Source organism: Anabas testudineus, chromosome 17, assembly GCF_900324465.2.
Source record: "Anabas testudineus chromosome 17, fAnaTes1.2, whole genome shotgun sequence".
NCBI lineage: Eukaryota > Metazoa > Chordata > Actinopteri > Anabantiformes > Anabantidae > Anabas > Anabas testudineus.
This window is the reverse complement of record NC_046626.1, coordinates 1,395,923-1,419,053: the sequence shown is the minus strand read 5'-3', so window position 1 is coordinate 1,419,053 and position 23,131 is coordinate 1,395,923. Positions and strand designations below refer to the sequence as shown.

At 41.0% G+C, this 23,131-nt stretch overlaps 1 protein-coding gene across 3 annotated transcripts; it reads right to left on the bottom strand.

The window, feature by feature from the left end:
• Nucleotides 1-2,294: 2,294 nt before the first annotated feature.
• On the bottom strand, nucleotides 2,295-21,643 carry LOC113171645 (glycogen debranching enzyme-like). 3 transcript variants are annotated; one of them, XM_026374153.1, is made up of 35 exons: nucleotides 21,542-21,643; nucleotides 19,386-19,513; nucleotides 17,316-17,526; nucleotides 16,888-17,057; nucleotides 16,308-16,511; nucleotides 14,726-14,907; nucleotides 14,329-14,440; nucleotides 13,565-13,691; nucleotides 13,055-13,157; nucleotides 12,681-12,778; nucleotides 11,546-11,685; nucleotides 11,094-11,281; nucleotides 10,644-10,767; nucleotides 9,361-9,524; nucleotides 9,108-9,209; nucleotides 8,139-8,294; nucleotides 7,816-7,966; nucleotides 7,612-7,736; nucleotides 7,392-7,504; nucleotides 7,120-7,254; nucleotides 6,712-6,842; nucleotides 6,433-6,569; nucleotides 6,163-6,296; nucleotides 5,886-6,061; nucleotides 5,713-5,815; nucleotides 5,449-5,572; nucleotides 4,884-4,985; nucleotides 4,658-4,769; nucleotides 4,432-4,567; nucleotides 4,163-4,275; nucleotides 3,812-4,023; nucleotides 3,617-3,714; nucleotides 3,352-3,439; nucleotides 3,014-3,147; nucleotides 2,295-2,910 (listed from the first exon to the last, which is right to left on the bottom strand). In XM_026374153.1, the coding sequence occupies exons 2-35, from the start codon at nucleotides 19,471-19,473 to the stop codon at nucleotides 2,793-2,795; spliced, it is 4,611 nt and encodes a 1,536-aa protein (XP_026229938.1). In that variant the 5' UTR covers nucleotides 19,474-19,513; nucleotides 21,542-21,643; the 3' UTR covers nucleotides 2,295-2,792. The 3 variants fall into 3 exon arrangements, with proteins under 3 accessions (XP_026229938.1, XP_026229936.1, XP_026229937.1); XM_026374151.1 differs by lacking the exon at nucleotides 10,644-10,767 and adding an exon at nucleotides 10,191-10,314; XM_026374152.1 differs by lacking the exons at nucleotides 10,644-10,767; nucleotides 21,542-21,643 and adding exons at nucleotides 10,191-10,314; nucleotides 20,689-20,805.
• Nucleotides 21,644-23,131: the final 1,488 nt, after the last annotated feature.

Sequence of the window (23,131 nt, the reverse complement as noted above, 5' to 3'; positions counted from 1 at the left end):
TGTTGAAAGCGTGGCATGATGTGTTGCTTTTTGAAATCTTTTAGCATGCTGCACTTTGTAAGAAAGCTGCTATTTAAGTGATTTCTTGATTAAACAGGTCTGGCAGTAATTAGGCCTGGGTGTGGCAAGTGAAATTTAACTCAGCTTTCCAAAAAGGTTTGGACAGGTTTTCCCATAACAAATCCAATTCTCATTTAAACTGCATTTTGTATTTACTCACGTTATCTTGTGATAGTAAATGAGTTTGATGATCTGAATCATTTACGCCTGTGAACTGCTTTCTCTTAAATTTTGAATGAACTGTTGTTTCTTTAGAAATGACATCACATTAAAATAACAAAAATGAATTTGAATAATTCAATAAAAAAAACTGTACTGTACTGTACTGTACTGGGGTGACTGTGGATCAGTCAACTACAAATTCCAGGGTTGGTGGTTTGATTCCTGGCCACATGTTGAAGGGTCCATGGACAAGCATTGAACTCCCGGCACTTAAAATGAAGCTGCATGTCCACAAAGACTTTCCCCAGGGGGCTTAAGAAAGTATTAATTATTATTTCTAAAATGATCGGGAGAGGAGCTTCTACTTCTGCACAGCACTGTGTTTGTGTGCTGTGTTCACTGAGTGACATTTCTCTTTCTCTCCACAGGTCTCCTCCTCCCTGTCAGCTCTGCTCTTCATCAGTCTGCTGAGTCTGTGTGTCTACTACTGAAACACACATGCGGGCCTTTCTCCCGTTGTGAGGACATTCTTGGCATAAGAACTGCACTTCCTAGCCCCTCAGCTTATTATTATATTAACGATATAATGACCAAATAACTGTAGAAACAAGTCAGTTTCTCATCATGATGAATCAAAATATTTTGTTGAGCTGAAGTTATGTCAGTCAACATGTAGTGATATAACAGATGATCGGGGCAAATAGTCTTGTTTTGATCTTATCGACTTTTTATTAATTCAGAGTTACTGTTTATAAAATTGTCTTAGTCCACATGTATCAAAATGGTTTTGTGAAACATTTCCAATAAAGAGCAGAAGAGAAAATGTGCACCTGCTGCATAAATGGTCCAAATATTTGCAGACCTCACGATGCAAGAACGAAGCAGACAAACAGTGGAGTCCTGTACGAGTTTATTCAGCGTTGCTCCGTCGATGGTGATGGGTGCACCAGGCTAACAGAGCAAACACCATCACAGATCACAGTCAGGTGAAATGGGGGGTGGATGAATGAATGAGTTCTCCAGTGCATCATTTAATACAGTTTCACTTCACACACTGAACTGTGGGTGACAACTGTGTTACTATCTAATCCTGACGTGAACATGAACATTAACAGCTACTTCACAGACAATGCTGCTTCTCTCCTGGCTCTGCTGGCCGGGGTAAACTGCATTGTGCAAAAGTAGAGTAACAAGTGCTACAGCAGATACCAGGACACTGCTCTTTACTGTGAGTAACTCGTCTTTCAGGTAATAAATCTCTTGGTTTTAGGTCCAAACTTACTTTGTGTTCAAGTGGTCAGTCGTTTCTAGGAACTCACACCGAGTTTCCTACTTACATATCAACTGTTATAGTTAATTCTGCCTATTTTCTGTTGTTACTCACAAGATTTCTTCTTTTTAAGAGCAGTGTATCATGTTATTCAAAAACTGCTCATTGTTTACATCTACAGCTAGAGGAGCACCATCATAGCTCTGCAGCGAGGTTACACACAGGAGGAAGCTACTTTAGAAACCTCTGGGGAAAAAAAACACGGCACAAACTTGTTTTTCACAATAACACACAGCTGAATGATACGTGAACATGCCACAGAAAGACAGGAAACAGCTGGAAGACTTGTGTTTGCAGGATATGAAACCATTTTGTGTATAGGCATCAAAAGTATAGATCTGAACAACTTTAAACAAACAAGAAGTATGAACTGTACATAACTGGTGCTGTCACCATGTCACAGCTGGGACGAAAGCAGTTTGCATTATGAATAGTACAGTGGATGAAAGAGAAAGCTTCTTAACTTAAAGATCCTAACACTACGCTCTGGTGTGGATGTAATGCTGTGGTACAGACTGTGTGTTCTATGGAACAGGGTTCAAAGTTCAAACGACCAGAGACAACACAGACACGCACACACACATTATATAACATGAGTTTTAACTGAAACAAGTTAGTTTGTTCTAGTTTCGCCAGAAAACAAGAAAGAAACTGTTGTTGAATAGAGATGTACATTGAAATTGAATTGAATTGAAACGCTGTGTCCTCTCTAACATTCAGTCAAATGAAGATTATTCAGGTTGTCACACGGACAATAAATGAGGAGCAGCTGATTGAGTATGAACACTGAACACATCGTCTGTAGTTACTGCTAACTTCTAAATAATGGGTTGATCTGCAAATATGCTGCATTTATGTCATAGGAGGACGATGGCAGCTACAGTCAGAAGATCTTAGTACAACAACCCCAGAACGTGAAGGTAAAGGCCACTGGTTTTTGGAAACAGGTTTTAACTGCTTTGATCCTACTAACTACCTGCTGGACTGCACCTTGTTGTTATTTCACAAGCTTATTATAAGTGCATCACTGAATACATGTCAAATAATGTCATATAAACACACATCAAATCCAATTTTTTCCTCAACACATAAATGCAGCACGGCGGCTTTTATTTTGCAGAAGCTGATGGCAGAGGTTAGTGAGTATAATGGGACTGAACCAGGGGTTTACAGCTCCTCTCTCAGCTACACTACAACAGGACCTATGACATGATGATGGGATGGGCCTGACTGAGGTCACTTAGAGGTCATAGAGGACCTCCAGCACAGTGGCCAGAGACCAGGCTTGGGTCTCGCAGCTGAACTTGCAGTACTGGCCATTCTCGTTGGTCAGCTCTGGCAGGCCCCTCCATGGAGACCTGAGAGAGCAGAGGGGCAGGTTGAGAGTTACCACAGACAGAAAATATCTAAAGAAATAGACACAGCAGGGGAGGGGGGGGCAATAACAGGTGACAGTCCTACCTCTCCAGGTGGGTGTAATGTCGTGACAGAACGTTTTTAACCAGGTTGACTGTTTGGCCGTAGGTTTCCTGTCCCAGCTTCTTAGCAAAGTAGAGTTTAGCACGCAGGAAGTAGCCTACTGGCCACAGCCACTCCTGCACACACACACACACACACACACACACACACACACACAGGTAGTTAGTTAGGGACACTATGTGCATGTAGCACCAAACATTAGAGCCTCATGTCGTCAGCCTCAGCCTCCAGCTGTGTGCGGCTGCAGCTCCAGGACCTGGAGGGGTTTTCTTATTACACTGCTGCACCTGTCAACAGCAGTGCGGGTTGGTTTGACTCACCGGGCCTTGATGGTAGTTGAAACCTTTCGCCAAGTTGTAGTTGTCGTTGTCGAGCGCATTATCATACACACCACAGTACACCATGTCACTAGGACGACACAAACAGCCTGTCAGTATGTGACTGAACGCAAAACAACAGATACTTCCACTTCTACAATTACTACTAAACTACTAAAAGGTAACACAGCAGGTCATCCACATGTTTAACACATCCTTTGTGTGTGCGTGTGCGTGTGTGTGTTGGGAGTGTATTAAAATGTGTTACTCTGGGTCGAGCGTCTTCATTCCCAGTGGTCCCAGCAGTTTCTTCTCAGCTACATCTAACGCCTTCCAGGCTCTCTCTACTGTGAACAGCTCTGGGGCCTTTAAAAGCAGAGACTATGTCAGCAAATCCCAGCTCAGCGATCCACATCCATCTTTAACATTTAATATAATATAATATAATATAATTTCCACCTACCACCACCATGGCGATCGTGAAGTTGGGTCTCAGCTGGTAGTCACACCAGGGGCTGGAGGCTCCGTAGCTGTCTTTATAGATGCCCTTCTTATGCACCAGATCGGGGTGTTTCTCGTTGGGGTCTTTCGGGTCCCCAGACACCCAGAAAGCTGCTTCAAAGGACTGCTGGAGCTGCTGGTTCCACTGGGAGTAGGAGACGAACACCTCTTTACCTGGAACACGGTGGAAACATCTGATTATGAAGAGCTGAAGTTTGAATTGTGGAAAGAATGCACACACATTTCTTTCTCTGAATATATCGAGTGTTATAGTTACTGTGTCAGTGTGTGTGTGTGTGTGTGTGTGTGTTACCATCTCTGTGTATTTTAGTTCCGTCATAAGGGAACAGTCCTTTGGCATGGAGCTCTACAACCCAGCGAACAGCTGATTTACTAAGACCAACTATCTCGACTGCTGCTCCATCTCTGGACACAGAAAGTCACACAGGAAACGAATCAGGCTGCAGCTCAACATCATGTTGATCATCATCATCATCATCATCATCATCATCATCATCATCATCATCATTACTGATGTGTTCAAATCCATCCTGTTAAACATCAGAAACAGATGGGCATTACCTCGGAGTAGCAGGCATGCCTTTGTTCCTCGCTTTCTCGCTCTCTCCCATTTTGTCCATCCATGTGCCGCAGTTAAAGCGGTTTCCCCCGGAGATGAAGCCGGTGGCTGGATCCACCTTAGCAGCCACGCTGAACCCTGAAAAACAGAGGTTTGTTTAAGTGTAGCATGGACAGATCATCACAACAGAGGACAGTTCACGCTGAAACTCCTCCTTGACTGTCTTACCTTCATCTCTCATGTTCATGTCTATCTTGGGTCCAGCATTTCTCTCTCTGAAGGAGATCCCCTCTAGGTGGCGCTGCAGAGCCTCTTGGATCACATCGTACAGAGGCTGCTCCTACAGACGGAAGTTTGCAGTGTTGAAACAGTGGAAACTGAAATTGATTGTGTGGCAGACAGCAGAGCACATTGCTAACTAGTGTCTGTACGTGGTGGTGTGTACTGTACATACCACCTCTCCAGGTTTGCGGGGTTCACAGTCATCAGTAGGGTACATCCGTGTGACCAGGCAGTTGAGGATTTCATGACCTTGGGGAATGTGGGTAGCGTAGTCCTGAAGAAAGGCAACACAAGCACAGACAATTAGAACATGAAACTGTATCAAGTAGAAAGACTAAAACCTACATTTATGTTGAGATTTGCTTTATAATTAATCTTAATCTGCAGAGATGCTGTCAAAATGGCCTAAGACAGAATCACAGAACAGCAGTAGTATGATGATATTCTTCAGAGGTTCCCTCCTTCTAACCTAATCTAATCAGAGAAGGTCCAACTCTGCGCGTCACAGGTATCTGTGAGACAGCACAGGTTTTGACTATGGATGGCTAGCTTGGATAGCTTCAACACAGCTTCCGTCAGTATTTGACCCACGGGGTGGATCGATTCCGTGTCTCATGCTACAGCTAGCTGGAGTCCCATAAGCAAGTGGCACAGATGACCTATGTACTGTCCCTGAACACAGCACACTCCATGAACACCAGGTGTGTGTGTGTGTGTGTGTGTGTGTGTACTCCTACCTGGATACATTGCAGCCACCACCACAAAGCATCACGACAGTTGTATCGGGCACAGCGCCCCTCACCCAGCAGGTTGGGGATCAAACCGTGACGCAAGGTCCCCGCAAAGGCCAGGATGATGTTACTAAGGGAACCACGAGATAGGATAAGGATACATAATTGATAAACTTCCTGAAAACACAGATACTGTGCTGATTTTCAAAGTAAAAGCCTCTAAAAATGCCACAGTCATGAATGTTGTTGTGTTATTAGAATCCACAGTACCGAGCCTCAGTGTGTCTCCCAGTAAGAAGCATCAGTCCTCTGAGAGCGATGAAAGTGTCTCTGCCCCAGCAGCGGAATATTCCAGAGGAGAAATGAGGAAGACCTGAAGAAACAGTGCCAGTATTTTTAAAATATTATATTTAATATTTATTATATGTACGTTACTAGGTTACCTGCAGCCAGTGAGACGCAGCACTGCTCCTTCTGGCCTGTGATTGGATTGACACGATAGGGAACATCCTCTATTTTTGCAGAGAGGGGAGGGAGGGCAGGGAAGCGTCCAACTCCACACATCTGAATTGAACCCAGCGCCAGGTGACGGACAAAGCTGGAGCCGTTCTGGACGAAACTGGACAAAGGGACAAAACGTTTCTTTGAGTTTTGAATAAGGAAGAAACTTTTTCAAAACTTAGATCTCAATAAAACCAATGATCCCATCATCTATCACACCTCGACATGAGTTTGTAAGCTGCATCCAGGGCTGTGGTGTAGGTTGATACCAGTATGGCGTCGAAGTAACAGGGAATGAGGTAGCGTGGGATGTGTTTCATATAGTTGAACATGGCTCCCAGCCACTGACCCACCTGCAGACACATACAAAGACACAAAAGTGACTCAAACCCCACAGATATTGCAACACTTAAAAGCAAAACTATCAACAGTGTGTGAATACATTTGTAATCTGGGTGAGGTTGCTCTTTAAGGTGGTAAAATCTTCACCTGTGCCAGTGGCCCCTCTCTGTTCACCAGTCTGTTTGAGACAAAGTCTATCAGCCAGTCTCCTTGTCTGAGGTTAGCACACACAGGATGGCCCAGGTCGTTGTTTGGCCGGATGTCAGCTAACACCGACATCAGACCTGCAGAGACACAACAATAGCTACTGTGACTCCTGTCACACTCACACAATAGCACAGACTATAGCCTTGTCATAGTGATAATTATACTGTAGCTACTGCTGGGTCTTAAGCAGTGACGCTTCATGTATTATTCCATAACTACCTTGAAGTCCGGCGTATTTGAGGGTCTCCCATCCGGGGATGTTGTAACAGCCTCCACCATCTTCTTGTTCTTCTGAGTCACAGCGAAACAGCAGGACGTTCAGGTCTGCTAATGTCAGTTTGGACATCAGCCTGTGAAACACACACAGCTTTAACACAGCCGTTCACATGTGCTGCAGTACAGTCTGGCAGCAGTAAAGATTTCTGAGTGAGGCTCACCCCTCTAACCAATCACAGCAGTATTGTAGTGTTTTAGTGTTAGTATTTACTGTAATTTCATAAGACTAACACCTGAAGAGCTTGGCAGAGTGTGGCAGAGTGCAGTAAAGCAGGCAGAGCGGGGGCACAGTGTAGTGGAGGGCACTGACTTCCATGCTGCTTCTAGCTCGATGTGCAGTTGTTTACTCACTGTGCCAGTGGCTTCTGCAGCACCTCTGGTGGGTTCTCATCTGCTGTGCTGCCTCGTCTGTACTTTGGGCTGAACTGCGAAAGATAATGCCTCAGGACCCCCACCAACTTCTGGGCCTTAGGGTCCAAACTAACCCTGTGAGGAAGAGTAACAGTTGTCACCAACATCTGATTAGAATGTCAAATGCTTTTCTGGCTATGATACAAGTGATACTGATTTCACTTTTCTGTAGCAGACTTGTGTGTGTGTGTGTGTGTGTGTGTGTGTTTTACCTGAAGGCTATGACACTACCAGGAGTCAGCTTCTGAAAAGTGATTTCCTGCACAAACTCTGATCGACCTTTAGATGTCACCCCAGCTTGCTTCACCACTGTACTGTCCTGTAACTATAGACATAAAAGTATATGCTTTCATATTTTTACTTATATTGTCCATTTTATTCACTTATTCACAAGCTTGATGTAATCCTAAACTGTATCAGGGTAGTATTTACAGGTATATGCTCTTTTATTTCCACTGTGTATTCTGGCATGCCGTTGATGTAGCCATCATCCTTCTTGTACGTCCCAGCATGTCTATCCACTGTCCTTGCCTCCAGTATTACTTCCTCAATCTTCCCTGGAGAGAGGACAATGAATATTCTCAGTTTGGGAAGCCTGTTCAATTGGTGTGATATGTGCTATTGTGATCACCATACCAGGTATGAACATGGGTGGAACGTTGGTGTCATACTGGTGGGTTTTGGGGTCCTTGAAGGCTGTCCTGCACACTGCCACCACAGACTGGTGGGTGCTGGGACAGTGACGTGTAATGGCAACAATATCTGCGTCGACCTGGTCTACATACACCTAAAGAGGGAGATGATTAGAAATTAAAGTTGACAAACTGTTGATAATTCATTTCTAAGAAATGCAGCAGCACAGACACATAAATAAACCTTCTGTTCTAGATAAACAGAAAGTGGAATGACATGAAGCTGATCTTTTGGTTGTTTATGTACAGTATATAGTTGTAGTGTACCTGTATAAATCCTTGGGCAGCCAGTTCCTGGTGAAGCTTGTTGAGTGCTAGTTTACCAGCTATTATGCCAGTGTGAAATCCAACCTCGCTGGCTGAAGTGGCAGGTGCAGCGGGGTTCCACTTGGGGTAAAAACGCTCCTCCTTCACCACAGAGATCTACACACACACACACACACACACACACACACACACACACACACACACACACACACACACACACACACACAGACAAAGCGAGCATGTGTGAGTTAAATTGTTTACTTGGTGTGAAGATTACAGCTGAAATGATTTGTCTGATAATTCTGATAATCTATCTATAAGCTATTTATTAACACTGACAATTCAAATAATAATAATAATAATCCCCCAATTCCAAAAAATCTCTACATAAAAACAGAATGCAATGATTTGCAAATCTCAAAAAGACATATTTTATTCACAATAGAACATAGAAAACATTAAATGTTTAATATGTAGTTGATGGCAGCAAGTAACAAAGCTGAAAACCCAACACTGGATGCCTGTGATTTTAAAACAGACAGGATTCTGTGATGGACACGGTATGGACTCAGGAATACATTGCATTTGACTTAAGTTTAAGTTAAGATTTGTTGTGTTTTTATAAATAAATTGTGGCTTTATGAGATTTGAAAATCATTAATTTCTAATTTTAAGTAGATTTTACACAGCATCCCTACATTTTGGGAACTGTATATAAATTATAATTGATTTATCTGCATTTTATCTGATTTGGATTTGTAGATTATGTTATGTTATTTGCCATGTTCTCATATTTTCAATGTGTGCAGTGAAATTCGGGGTTGACATATTGAAAATGATATGTCAGAAGACTGATGTGGTAAGGTATAGGTATATGGATGATGCTAAGAAATACCGGTAATTATAGCAAAATTATAGCAGATGGAAATAATGTGTGTGTGTGTGTGTGTGTGTGTGTTTGAAAGTAACCTGGTGTGGTACTAATTCATCATATCCTCTGGTAGAGCCAGTAGCACAGCAGGCCATGGACACAATAGCAGAACTGGGCAGAGAGTCCAACGCTGAACGCAACTATACAACAAGAGTCAGAGTCACAATAGTTACACACTCAACATCTGTGCAGCTAAACTGTTACATCAGAGGCAAACAAAACTAATATCAATTTAATGCTAATCAGCATCTTTAGTGACCCTATCCTGATCTGACTCTGACTGACACCCACCTGTATGGGGCACTCGTTGTCATGGGTTACATCAAGGAACATAGCATGAGCAATGGAGGGCATCAGTGGACGGAGACTGGGCTGAACAAAGGCTCCTACTGGCTCACCTCCATAACGGTAGACCAGTCGACCCTCTTCATGGCTGTCGCCAGCTGACATGGCCTCTGTGTACAAGGAGGGGGGTAGTGGGGTGAGAGACTCAGTGGCTAGTGGAGTTGATACATTCAAAGTCAGTGCAATTCTGGCCACATTCCAATCAGGCACCCTGTTTGTTATTGTGAGCAGATGGAACACAAGTTAACTTTTAACACAGATATTTTAGCTCTGAAGACAGAGTTCTCATTTAACTTGAAAGAAGTCCGACTCTCTTTTGTGCAGATTTATTGCTACTGTACAGACGTCTATTGGAAACCTTTAAACAATACACAGATATAAAGTTAGTATCACTTAACTTTGTACCATGCCAAACTGTGAACTCTGTTAAGTACTGAAATAAATAATATTCTGTATACAGTGGCAAGAAAAAGTAACTAAATTGTTGTCCTGCTGCATCACCCAGCGTTTGCCAGATGTTTTCCACTATTATTCTGTATGTTTAATGTATGTAATGCTAATGTATGTACATAATGTAATGCTTTGGATAAAAGCGTCTGCTAAATGACTAAATGTAAATGTTTAATGTGTTTTATCAGCTTAGAAATATTGCGGGTTTGTTGATATGTGTGACTTTGGGGAAGATCAGAACCCATTTCATGACCAATTTATGCTGATTGTCATTGTATGTTGGTGTGTAAAGTGTGCATTATGGACACATACATACAACACTCTACCTCGTATCAGTGATGCAATCCCTAGCTTGGTAACGAAGATGTTATCCAGTTCCTCACTGCCGGTGAACAGTTCAGCCACCACATACAGGTTAGGACACACTGCTCTGGCCACATCCAGCATAAACTGGTCGACCACAGCAAGGCAGCACACCGAAATCACGTGTCAGTGTAGGGGGTGGGGGAAGGATGGAGTGGTGGGGTACAGGGCAAGCATTAAAAGAAAATAAACAGGATAAGGAGGAGGAGAGTTCATGTGAAGGGGATACAGCCAGTTAGTGATAACAGGCCTCAAAGTAACCACACCATGCAGTCACACAGTCCAAGAGCAGAGGATGACAGTAAAAGGACAGGTAGAGAGGGGATGTTTGGGTTTGAAGAGATACAATGGAGAACAGTGAAGAGAAGAAAGAGACAAAAACAATAGTTATGTTAGTTCATGCAGGACTTTTGTACCTCGTATAAGGCTGCTAATTCCCAGCCGGTTAACAAACACATTGTCAATCAGCTCGCTGCCTGTAAACAGTTCAGCTATCACATACAGATTGGGTCTGACCGCTCTGGCTGCATCCAGCATGGCCTGGACACGACAATACATTACACAGTGTTACAGACAGGGAGAAAACAAGAGTCTGCTATTAACACAGACACACTGATGTACAATATGCCTCTAGGGGAAGACTAAAGACTGGCCTTTAGTGATGTTCAGTGAAATTAAGATGTTGTCTTCCCACTATTTACATGTTATATAAATTTCTATTTCAAGATAATATATGCAAATATGGAAATGTTGAAAATATCAATGAGTTCTAAAACTGACAAAAAACTCCCAAAAACTACAAAGCTAGTATTTATTACAAAATGTTGAATTGCATTAGAATCATTTGATATGATATATGACAATACCTCAGCTACATGTAACGGTGTAGAGTGGCAGTTGTCCAGTCTGACTCCATGGAAATATTTGGCTGTAATTTCAGTGTATTTCTGCATGTGGGCCCACAGATATGGACAGTCCTCAGGTCCATTGCCATAGCGCAGTTTGACACTGTCACCCCAACAGATCAGTTCCCGACGCAGGTACACATTAGAGCCTACAGGGAGCAGAGATACATGTCGACAGATCATTTACTGTATATTATCAAGTGCACACAGCTTAATATACAACCGAACATTCAGACATGGTGGAGGAGAACTAACACCCCTCCCAGTAAGACTGATCTGATCTGATGAAAGGACTGTCACGTAAGAGAGAAAAAGAGACTCTCTTTTGTATGATTTGATGTCTGCACATATTTATTGCCTAGTCTATATTGATTTTTTATGCACTTGATGTGTGAGTTGTTTTCTATGTTCACCTGGTTCAGCAAAGTTGCGCAGTGGATCGTCACCCATCACCCAACCGTTGTGAGCCAAGAAGTGACATGACTTGTCTGGCTGATCCAACAGCTGCAACTCCTGCTCCAGAGTCATGTCCTGATATGGGAAGGTAAAATACCTGAGACAGATAGATGAAAACACTCAGTTCCACCAACATAATCATACAACCTCACATCCCTGTTACATGGACATGAATCAGCATTTGTATTATGTATTATGTATTATGGATTATGGTGTGTCTGCATCAACAAAATCAGCTCTCACAGGGTACAATTTGGCATAAACTTGCAAGTTGCTTTTAATGTGACTGAAGCTGACAAACATCCACAAGGATCAACCTTCTCGATTTTGGAGGCCTAAATATCTCCCCAACCCTTCATTTTTGTCCATTGTGTTCCACACTGCCTGTCCAAAAGAAGTCACACACTGGACCTAATGGACCTTCATTAGCTTTGATTATAGCACACATTTGCTGTGGCAACATTTCAATAAGCTTTTCAATGTCGCAACATTTATTCCCGTTCATAGTTGCATTAACTTTTCACTAAAATCTTGTATTGATGATAGGAGAGTCAGAAAGTCTTCTCCAGCACATCCCAAAGATTCTCAATGGGGTTAAGGTCTGGACTCTATAGTGGCCAATCCATGTGTGAAAATTATGTGTTATGCTCCCTGAAACACTCTTTCACAATTTGAGCCAGAGGAATCCTGGCATTGTCCTTTTGGAATATCCCCGTGTCATCAGGGAAGAAAAAATACATTGATTGAATAACCTGGTCATTCAGTATATTCAGGTAGTCAGCTGATCTCATAATGTTGCTGAACCTAGACTTGACTAACTGCAGCAACCCCAGATCATAGCACTGCCCCCACAGGCTTGGCTATTAGACAGTTCTTAACCCAGTTGTAGTAGTTTCTGCAGTCTCTTTAGATGTTTTCTCTGCTTGATTCATGTCAATAATTTGACCACTGTGAAACAGATTAACATCTTTTTCACAATCACAGGATGTGTCTTCTAACATGGTTGTTTAAGAAATGAGAAGCTACTCACTGTATCAGTTATTTAGCCCATCTTTTTCTTTTTTTCTAAACCCATATCTTTAAATGTATTACCTGGTAACCAGGGGGTTCTTCCTGTTAACAGGACCCAGCTTAGGTCCATGGTCAGCCAGACGCTCATACACTACGTTTCCCACAATGCAGTTGGCAGCCTGGTCATAAAGACAACACGGAGTACATGTTGAAAAATGGGTTCCACACTATTTTCTAGTGCCGTACACAGCCTCTTAACCGTGTGGGCTATGAGAAATAGTTGTAATTCATCATGTATACAGTACTTTTAAAACAACTCTTCAATTTAATTTGAAAGTCTATAAGTCTTAAAGCACATCTAAACTTTCATTTCTAGAACCCTGGATAAAGAAATAAACAGATAAAACTCTATCCCAAATAAATGCCATCGGCAGTAAATCCGCATGATAGCCTACCTGCTCCTGATGCTGTTGAATGATGTGGAGCTGTTCTTTGTTGAGGTCACTCAGTTTTTGTCTCAGCCAACCACAGCACTCTTCGATGTGCTGGGGGAGGGAGCTGTAAAAATAAAAGGAACATGAAACAAAAAATACCAATAACACCACATTTAACATACTGTGAATATGTAGTAGTGAAAGAGCATAAGAAGGGACTGCAATGTTAGGATTACTTTCTCAGAGTATCTGTGTAGATGAACCTGTTCACACCGGTAAGAAACTGGTAAAGAGTATTTGAATACTGCATGTACTTTATTGTGCTTTTATAGTTTACCATTTATGGCAAACACTGGAACCTCCAACATCCAACACAACACATTAAATTATGAATTTCAACATTTGCAATAGAAGCATTGATGAACATGATGTATTGTGCCGAATCAGTGAAGTGAACAGCAACACTGTCAGACTGCAGAAGAAGAAGAGAATAGAGTTCACAGAGATGTAAGCAAAGTGCTTTTGCCACACCTGTGAGGAACAAATGTCTCCAGAGCAGAGTCCATATCCACAGTGTTGCCATAACGATGGAACTGTGGGTCCTGGACAATCTTCAGACCGGGCTTTCCTCCAGTCTTACTATGGTCTGGCTTGCTGCCTAAAACCACATAAACACGGCAAATATTTTAAGGTGATTAAATAGCAGGTAAAGGCCTCAAAGTAAGGGAGGTCAAAGGTGAACCCATTATCAAATTTGTAATGTTTAAAATAATATCAATTAATTTAAAACTTAAATTGGTGTTCACTTAATCTGCTTTATAATCAATCATTGATTCTTAACGTGGCTGAACATCTCTTAAAGAAATAGCCAAAAATCTGAAACCTTACTGGGAAGTCACAGTGAAAGCGCGATTTGAACAGTGCATACTCGCAGCTGAAGCAACTTTCAACTCAATCCACACCGACTGTCATCAAAACAGCCTGTGTGTCTGACTGTCTGCAAGACAACAGCAGCTGGACAAACTCTTTCTACAAGGCTGACAGAGAGCAGAAACAGGAATACATATTGTGGAGTTCTGAGTTGCAATACTGTACAGTGGTGAGACATTTGACTACACCAGTCCCTTCTCTGCTCTCTATGTCACTTTTTTTCTAACACGTGATTTCAGTGATCATGCATTGGTTGGTCAAAATACTGCCACTGCACAGATTTAAACACCAGTTGCTCTAAAGCTTCTGTTGCTGACAGCATTCCTTTCAAAGTTTTGCAAGTGTTGTAATACTTTAGTACCCACCATTTTGTAGAAGGATTCTGAACTGCTCCACAGCACTTTCCACTTTGACCTGGTAGAACTCCCACAGTTTGATCTCAGGAAACAAATCCTGACGCAATACAGTACGGATGGCCTGATAAACACAGACCACCATACACAGAGAGAGAGAAAGAAGCAAGAAAATGAATTATTAACAGCATTAAATGAGCCTTTCATGTATTAAAAAAGGAAAGACCAACAATTACATCATTAGGATTTGGCAAATAAGTCATTTCACAGTGTGTTCCAGTCATACGGCGTACTCATATGGTTCCTCTGTGTAATTTGTTAAGTGTCAGGGACAAAGTGACTTGTGTCCACTGTTTTCATGATCTCTACAGTTGTACAGTGCATGCCCAGCTCAACTGTGTGCACTCACATTCAGATGGCTGTCATTGGTGATATCAGCAGGAAGACCTTTTGCCTTGTAGCGTCCCTCTGCTACTCTGGTGGTCAAATGCCAGAGAGCTCTGTCTAAGACCCAGGCTGGGCGCAGGTGGGGAGAGTTCACCAGGTTGTAACCGCACTCTGGATGCTCTCTTATCCACACGCTGTTAGCAGCTAGAAAGAAAAAAAGATTACAATCAATATTACTCAGCAAGTGCTTAAACTGCTTTAAGCAGTAATTATGACTCTGCGCCTTCAATTAATCTTGTAGTAAATTTTATTCACAGCTTGGGGGGGTCATGTTCCTTCTCAGTGAGAATTTCATTTTATGTAGGACCTATAGCTCATCTTGCAATGAATCAAACAGTAAATCAACCACTTGGTCAGTCTTTAACCTTTTAATCTGTCTCATTTTACTGCTTGACCTTTTCTGAGAGAGCAAGAGAGGATGATGAGATGAGGCTGAAGGCACACATGGACTACACTGTGCTGATACACTGCAGAGCTGCACGACCCTTTAACCTTCATCTGAATGTGTTCTGTTTTTATTGATCGGCTTCAACTCAAAGTCTATCAACATAATGGTCCCACCACACATTTGCCACTGGAATTACAATGTGTGTCATGAACCTAGGCATCCAGAAATATTTCTCTTTAAGTTTTCTAAAATGATGATCTGTCATAATGTAAGTTACACATGAATCAATCTACCTCATCAGATGACATACTTTGAATAATTTTGTTTGTCTTTCATTGGTCCTCTTTGGTCCACTCCCAGTGGGACATAAGGCGTCTATGTGGGCCCGTTGCAGACAGCATTTTGTGTGCCACCAACGCCAAGCCTACCTTCTCCAACTTAGCTTTCACTGAACACTTACTGGTTGTTTTGGGTCAAGCACAAATCTTGGTTCTTAGAGGCACTCACATTCAAACCTGCCTGCCTAGCAAAATCAATCAGTCTGTCAGTTTTCTCCTGTACTCGGCAAAATGGTAAATGTTCTGCACTTATATAGCTCTTTTCTACTTAGCTGGTACTCAAAGCGCTTTACACTGCGTCTCATTCACCCATTCACACACACAAACTCACACACCGATGGCAGAGCCGCTATGCAGCTGACCTGACTCACCAGGGGCAACTTGTGGTTCAGTATCTTGCCCAAGGACACTTTGGCATGTGACGTGGCAGCCGGGAATCAAACCACCAATCCTGTGATTGGCAGACAACTGCTCTACCTATTGAGGCCTCCAACCAACAATTAAACTGCTGATATTTTTTGATTAATATTTTAAGTGCTACAGTAAACCTGAACAATTGAAAACAGTGAAAAGTGCTATGTTACTGGACAAACTAATGTGGTCTGTGTTCAGTATAATAAAAAGGAAGTGAGTTTTGGGTGTTGTTTTTCTGTTGATCAACTTGAGAAACCAACTAACTGTTTCAGCGCAAGATTACAAATTGCATCAGTGATAAAGACAGAAGATGTTTCTCAAAATTAAATGGGAATACTTAGAAAGTTCTTTCAATCTGGTTGGACTGTTGTATACGAAGGCAGTACATGAACTTACAAACTCACCAGTATGATTGTACACCACATCGGTAATACAGAGCATGTTCCATTCTTTTCGTAACTTCTCCACCAGCGCCCCCACATCTACCCAGCTGTAACTCTGACCCTCTGGGATAAAGTCAGGGTTGACGGCCAGCTGGTCAGCTAAAGAGTAACAGGACCTGGACTCTCCTAGAGTTTGCAGAGGAGTGAAGTGGATCATGTTGTACCCTGGAAAAGGCCAACGCCAAGAAAACAGTTATTGAAATACACTTACACAGCTATACTACGGCAATATTAATACCAAAATCATACAGAGCAGAGTGAGGGAAACACTGTGCCTGTGACCCTGAACAGAGGTTTGAGCTCAGTCATTTGAGTGTAAAGTGAGGACAAAAATAACACACTCCAAACAAAGACGGGCTGTCAATATGATCCAGTGACCTCAGCTGACCTCCAAGCTTCCACAGTTCAGACTTTGTACAGTTGTACGGTACATATTAAGCTTATTAAGTGATGTTCCTGAGGCTACATCCAGTCCAGGGTTCTGCTATTGTGTATGATGTTAAACCACTTGTATATAAAACACACACACACACACACAGACCTGACTCCTTGGCTACTCTTAGTCTATCTGGCCAATCATCCAAGTGCCCCAGACATTTGGACAGGTAGGTCTGGATAGTGATGCAATCTAATGGAAGAACATGGTTGTCTGCTCCAACACAAAGAACTGGGTCAACCACAATGTATCCTCCTCCTGACCGCTCTGTGTCTCTGCAACAAATCAAATAAAGTAAGCAATAATACAAGTTCAACAGAAACTAAGTCTGAGTAGAATTTCAAGAAAGAAAAAGACAAAATATGTTTTTCATTTGAGTTGTAATTTGCCTTCTGGTAAAAATGGACAAATGGCTGACAACTTTTATTTTGCAAAACAATTAATCTTTCCATGACAGCAACATTATACTATTATAATTCTATGAATGTAAATTATCAAATGTGGGACACAGTCTATTTTCAGTAGGGTCTTACCCGCATCCAAAGTAGTACTGATAGGACCCAGCTATCTTGAGGTTCAGAGAGCAGAACTTATCAGAGTCATCATCCTTTCCTGATGGATAATTCCACTCCAAAACATGGAAGTTGTGTCGTTGAAATGGTTGTCCTTCAAGTGGGTAATTGGTGTGCACCATAACCTTCCTGCCCTGAAGGCTTGGACCCAGACGGAACTGCAGTTCAAAACCTAAAGGACAGAGAAATATTTTGACTGTGGCACACAAAAGCAACTGCATTGCTCAAACTGTACCATGCTGCTTTATCCCTCCTCCATTGCTCTGTGAGGTTTCTTTTTCCCCCTTTTAAAGGGGGGATATTCTGAATATTTCTCTATATCTAACATCAACAAACTACTAACAGGGACAGAAGATGTTGTACTGTTTGAATACACAATGCAATAACTAGAATTTATGAAATCTTTTCCAGATTAAACTTATTTAGACTTTATCAGGATTATTTGATTTATAATCATATATTTCTTTTAAAATCAAATATTTAAAAAACAGAATGACTCTGACTAATTAAACTATAAAGCAAAGTCTATAGCCTGTATGAACCAGCTGCACTGACATGCTGGCTCACTCATCCACACTGGCCTGTGTAACACTGCTAATTGCAAGAAAATCTCCTAAAAAACACACTCAAAGCAAAATACAGCTGCTTAAAAATAAACAAAAAGAATACCTGACACAAAACACAGTTAGATATTGTAAGATGAACCAAAAAAAGCCAGAGCCTGGCCCATGACAGAAATGTCTATATATAGCCAGGTTCAGTGTAAGAGGCAGCTCACTAAATCCCTATCAAGTTTAGAGTACTGTAAATGTCAAGTTGTACATGTCTCTCTTCAACACAACCAGCTGTTCTTTCTTCAGGCAATACAGTATACACACACAACACTTCTGTGAATGGATGTCTGTATTTTACATTGTGTATAGTATACACATATACAAAATATATATACACACACACACACACATATACATACATATATATATATATATATATACATACATATACATATATATATATATATATATACATATATACACATACATATACACATATATATATATATATATATATATATATATATATATATATATATACATATATACACATACATATACATATATACACATACATATACATATATATATATATATACACATACATATATACATATATATATATATATACACATACATATATACATATATACATATATATATATATACACATACATACATATATATATATACATATATATATATATACATATATATATATATTATTATTATTATTATGCTGACACATCTAAAAACATATCTAAAGCATCTGGAGCATCAGCAATTGTGGATTTGATTACAGACCAGAAAAAAAGGACTTTCTTCTGAAACATATGAGTCGGTTCTTATTCTGAAAAATGAATTTTATACCAAGTGAGAAAGTATCAAGAGACCTAATAGACACTGTGTAGAACTCCTTTAACAGAGCTACATAAACTGGTTCTAACCAGAACAGAAAGCAGAATGGGAGGCCCCAGTGAATAAACTGAACAAATAAATTAGACTGTCTAGTTTAAGAAACAGATGCCTTACAGATTCTCAAATATCAGTTTCATTAAATAGTGCCCATAAAACACCAGCTGCAACATCAACAGTGAAGAGTCAATTCTAGGCAAAGTTGCTAAGAAAAAGACAGATTTCAGACTTGCCAACAAAATGAGAGACTGGAAAAAAGTGTTCTTGACAGATTAATTCAAGTTTGAAGTGTTCAGATCATAAGGTAGAACATTTATGAGGTATAAAACAAAAGTCAAGCATGTAATCTGATTAGCTGCGGCTGCTTTGGTAATTATAAAGAAGGAGGTAAAAGAGATCTTACAGGATCATGTAATATCTTATACCCAGTAGGTCTTTACTGGACCTAATTGGCACTTAGCTTTCCTCTTTTCACTGTTCAGTTTAAAGTGGTCCCACACACCTTAAGTCTTCAGAATTTTGCCTTGAAATGTACTTACATATGAAGTGAAACAAGCATTACCTTGTTCAAGTCTGAACAGAGTCCTCTCTAAATTCTCCTTTTCGTTGAGCATTAGAACTCGGATCTGCTTCAAATGTTGAGGCAACATCTTATGAAGATCTCTTCAAAGTGAACTGATCCCTGTCCTCCTGTAAAAAAGGAAGACATATTTACAATTATTCGTCTAACACAAAAGCTTAAAAAAACATTATTTTCGTTCCCAGTGTGATGAAAGCACCCTGTCTGTCAATTTAGATGAATTCACTGCTGCACCATGACACACTGCTACTGTAGTATGTAGGCACAGCAAATGTGTTGCTTTGACACTGCATTCAAATTACACTGAAATCATGTTCAAATTCATGTTCAAGTGAAAAATTCATAGTGAAAGCTGCATAGAATTGAAAAAAAGGAAGAAGCAGGAAATCCAACCCACTGTTGCTAATAACTGCTGTTATTAAAATGAATGCTGCAATCCAGAAGCAAAAAGGGTCAAAATCACGATTTTCAGGTTTCACTAATTCGTTTTAGGCTAACTTTCATGTTATGTTCTAAATTCCCTGATCACAATCCAGTAATCCTGAAATTTCCTCAGGATTTGGAGAAACAAAATTATTTTAAGGCTCTGAGTCTTTGTTGTTGTTTGGGCCCCATAAGTCTGCAATTATGACCAGTTTATTTTTGACCTATGTAAGGATTATGATTCTTCTCCACCACGCTCTGCATAACCCTTCAGATAGTCAATTAAAATAAAGGTAAAGTTTATAACATTTCTGTCAGCTCTCAGAAGTCTGACAATCAGAAATCTTAGTTTTTAAAGCAACATGAGAAAACTAATACAGCTATGCAAGTGCAGATAAATCAATTTAAAAAAGTCCAGGGGAACAGTATTGAGAAACTGTGAAAGCATGTGCACAAAGGTGATTTTCAGGCAATAAGTTGGCAAACATAAATGTTGTGCAAACATTATGCAACATTGTGAGGAAGCTAGATCTATGTTTTTGCACAAGAAGAAACATGTACCTAACACACCTACCTAACAGGGGCTGCTGCTAAAACTCAGGCTCTGAGTTGAAAATATATGACATGACCCTTTAAAACATAAATCAATGACTGATAATGAAAGGTGAGCAAAAAACAAACAAAAAAAAACAACAACCATATCAGTAAAGGCAAGTAGTTCCATTATTACAGTTACAGTTACAGTTACATATTTACTCAAGCACTCTAACTAACTCTTTACTGAATGTGCAATACATTTCTATTGATTTCATTCTTTGCCAACAAGTCCCTGTGTGTCCTAGCGGCCCTGGTCTCTACTTACACAGTCATCTGAGCACAGGAGCAGCGGTGTTATCTTCGGGTTCCTCTGTGAAAACTGGAGCAGGCTACTGGAGCAGGCTACTGGAGCAGGCTACTGGAGCAGGCTACTGGAGCAGGCTACAGCATCCAGTCACTGAACCCTCCCTCTGAGTCTGCGCAATGCGGCGCCTTGACCAGGACAAGGTCAGGATTCCTGACGTTAATGTCAAACTGTCTATTTATAAAACGCGTCCCACCACTGCTCGGACATAGCGACACAAGGTGACAGAGAAGTACACGCACAGCTAGTTGATGATGGGGATGAATTCTTGTTCTCCATGGATCAACCTGCAAAGCGCACGTCCCATTTGTGACTGGATTCCAAACTCCATTTAAAAAAAACAATAGTTTAAGCTTACCTCGCTCACTTTCATTCAGTTGTACCATATTAAATACAGTGCAGTGTCCACTTTTATTGTTATCAACACCTTCATAAAGTCGGCAAACGTTTAATCTACCAAATACACTTAAATTCTATAAAGCAACGTAATTACATGAGGTTTCATAGGTTGATTCATACAGTCGGTCACTACAGCATACACTGGGGGGCGGTACCGTCAACTTGAGACTTTACTTAAGGAAGTAATGCACGTAAAGTAATGTTGGTCATATTGATTTAGAATGTGCCCAATATTGTAATGAAGTGTTTCACATGCATGTGCAATATGCAGATCAGAACCACCGGGTAACGTCAGCTGAACTCATGTCGGCTAGCTAACGGAGCTGACCTGTCAGCCGTTAGCCGGGGATGAAACTAATGTTTGACAATTCTACACGGCAGTGCAAAAAGCAGTGAAATATCAGTTTCCATTCACCTGTCGGTTGTGTCTTCGGACGCTCACAGCTCCAGGAGAACAGTTGTCGGTGGCGGTGCAGCTTCAGCTCCAGCTCCAGCTTCAGCTCCAGCTTCAGCTCCGTGTTGTTCCTGGATGGAAAGAGGCTGAGCCGAGGGGGCGTGGCCCGCAGGCCCAGCGTCATTACCGTAATAACGCGAGTGAAACGGACTCAACAAAGAAGAACGTGGTAATAAATTGCTCTGGTCAAACAGTTCCTCTTTCCAGAGACGTGGCAGCTGACTGATCACCTGTGATCATTTACATTTAGCTTTCATTATACATCCTTGTCTTGTAGCCGGCCCACATTGTACTGTTTCAGAAATAATTGTTGGGAGTTGGGACATGTTTTAGGGTCTTTAACCAGGAGCAGCTGGTCCCAGTCTCACAAAGCAGCTGTTCTGACATTAAAAAACTTATTAGTAATGTAGAATAAATGCAGTGCTGTCCAACATGATGTAGTCAGGTATGTTTATAGTAAGAAATGATAAAATGAATATTGTTGGATATCACGGGCAAATGCTCTCAGAGAGGATTGAGTTGCCTCACTGCTGTCGTCCATCATGTACACACACACACAAACAGACAACGTAGTTACTTAACACTGCAGTGCAGTTGTTGGACAGACAGACAGACAGACAGACAGACAGACAGACAGACAGACAGACAGACAGACAGACAGACAGGCAGACAGACAGACAGACAGGCAGACAGACAGACAGACAGACAGACAGACAGACAGACAGATAGACAGAGCTGCTCAGTAACAGAGCACCAGGAAGGAAAAAGAATCACATTGGAGTTTCTCTTTTCAGATTAGTATACGTTAAGTCTAGTCCAGATTTGTTTTATAAAATCTAAAAGGTAATACATCACTGTTGATTAGATTTAATCCTATCCTAATTATCTGCATCTGTAAATTGATTAGTAACACAGCCTGTAAACATAGTAGAGTAAAAACAACAATATTTCCATCTAAACTGTAGTGGAGTAAAAGTAAAAGTTAGTAATCATATTGGAAATAAATGAGCAAAGTAAACATACCACAAAATTGTATTTTGTACTTTTTTTGCATGTTTACTTAAGAGGAGGACTGTGGGAATCAACTTTGACTAGTAGATGATCTGGACAACTTCCCCAACACTGCTCAGTAATAAATAGTTGGATAATAAATAAACATCCGTTCCATCACTTTTACACCAGCTTGCTCCAGTCACACGTTCATACATCGAGTGTCTTTGGAGAAAAGGGACTGCATTACATGTGTCACAGCAACCCCTAGCGATGGCACAGGTCAATACACGGGCAGCCACTTACTGTTTGTGCTCCATCGTGTACATGTTGGACATATGCTGATACATAGTTTTTTATGCAAACTGTGTTTTGTCTTTTTCCGGTCCCTACACCACACTTAAAGATCCCAGGCCAAGCTTTTCAGCTTTCTACACTCTGCTTCAGATGCCCTCTCTCTGACCAAGAGTTGTTGCAGCGTTGTACCACGCCTGTGAGTCTCTTTGGATAAAAGTAAAAATGCCAAATCGCTAAATGTAAATATATTTTATAGAAATATTA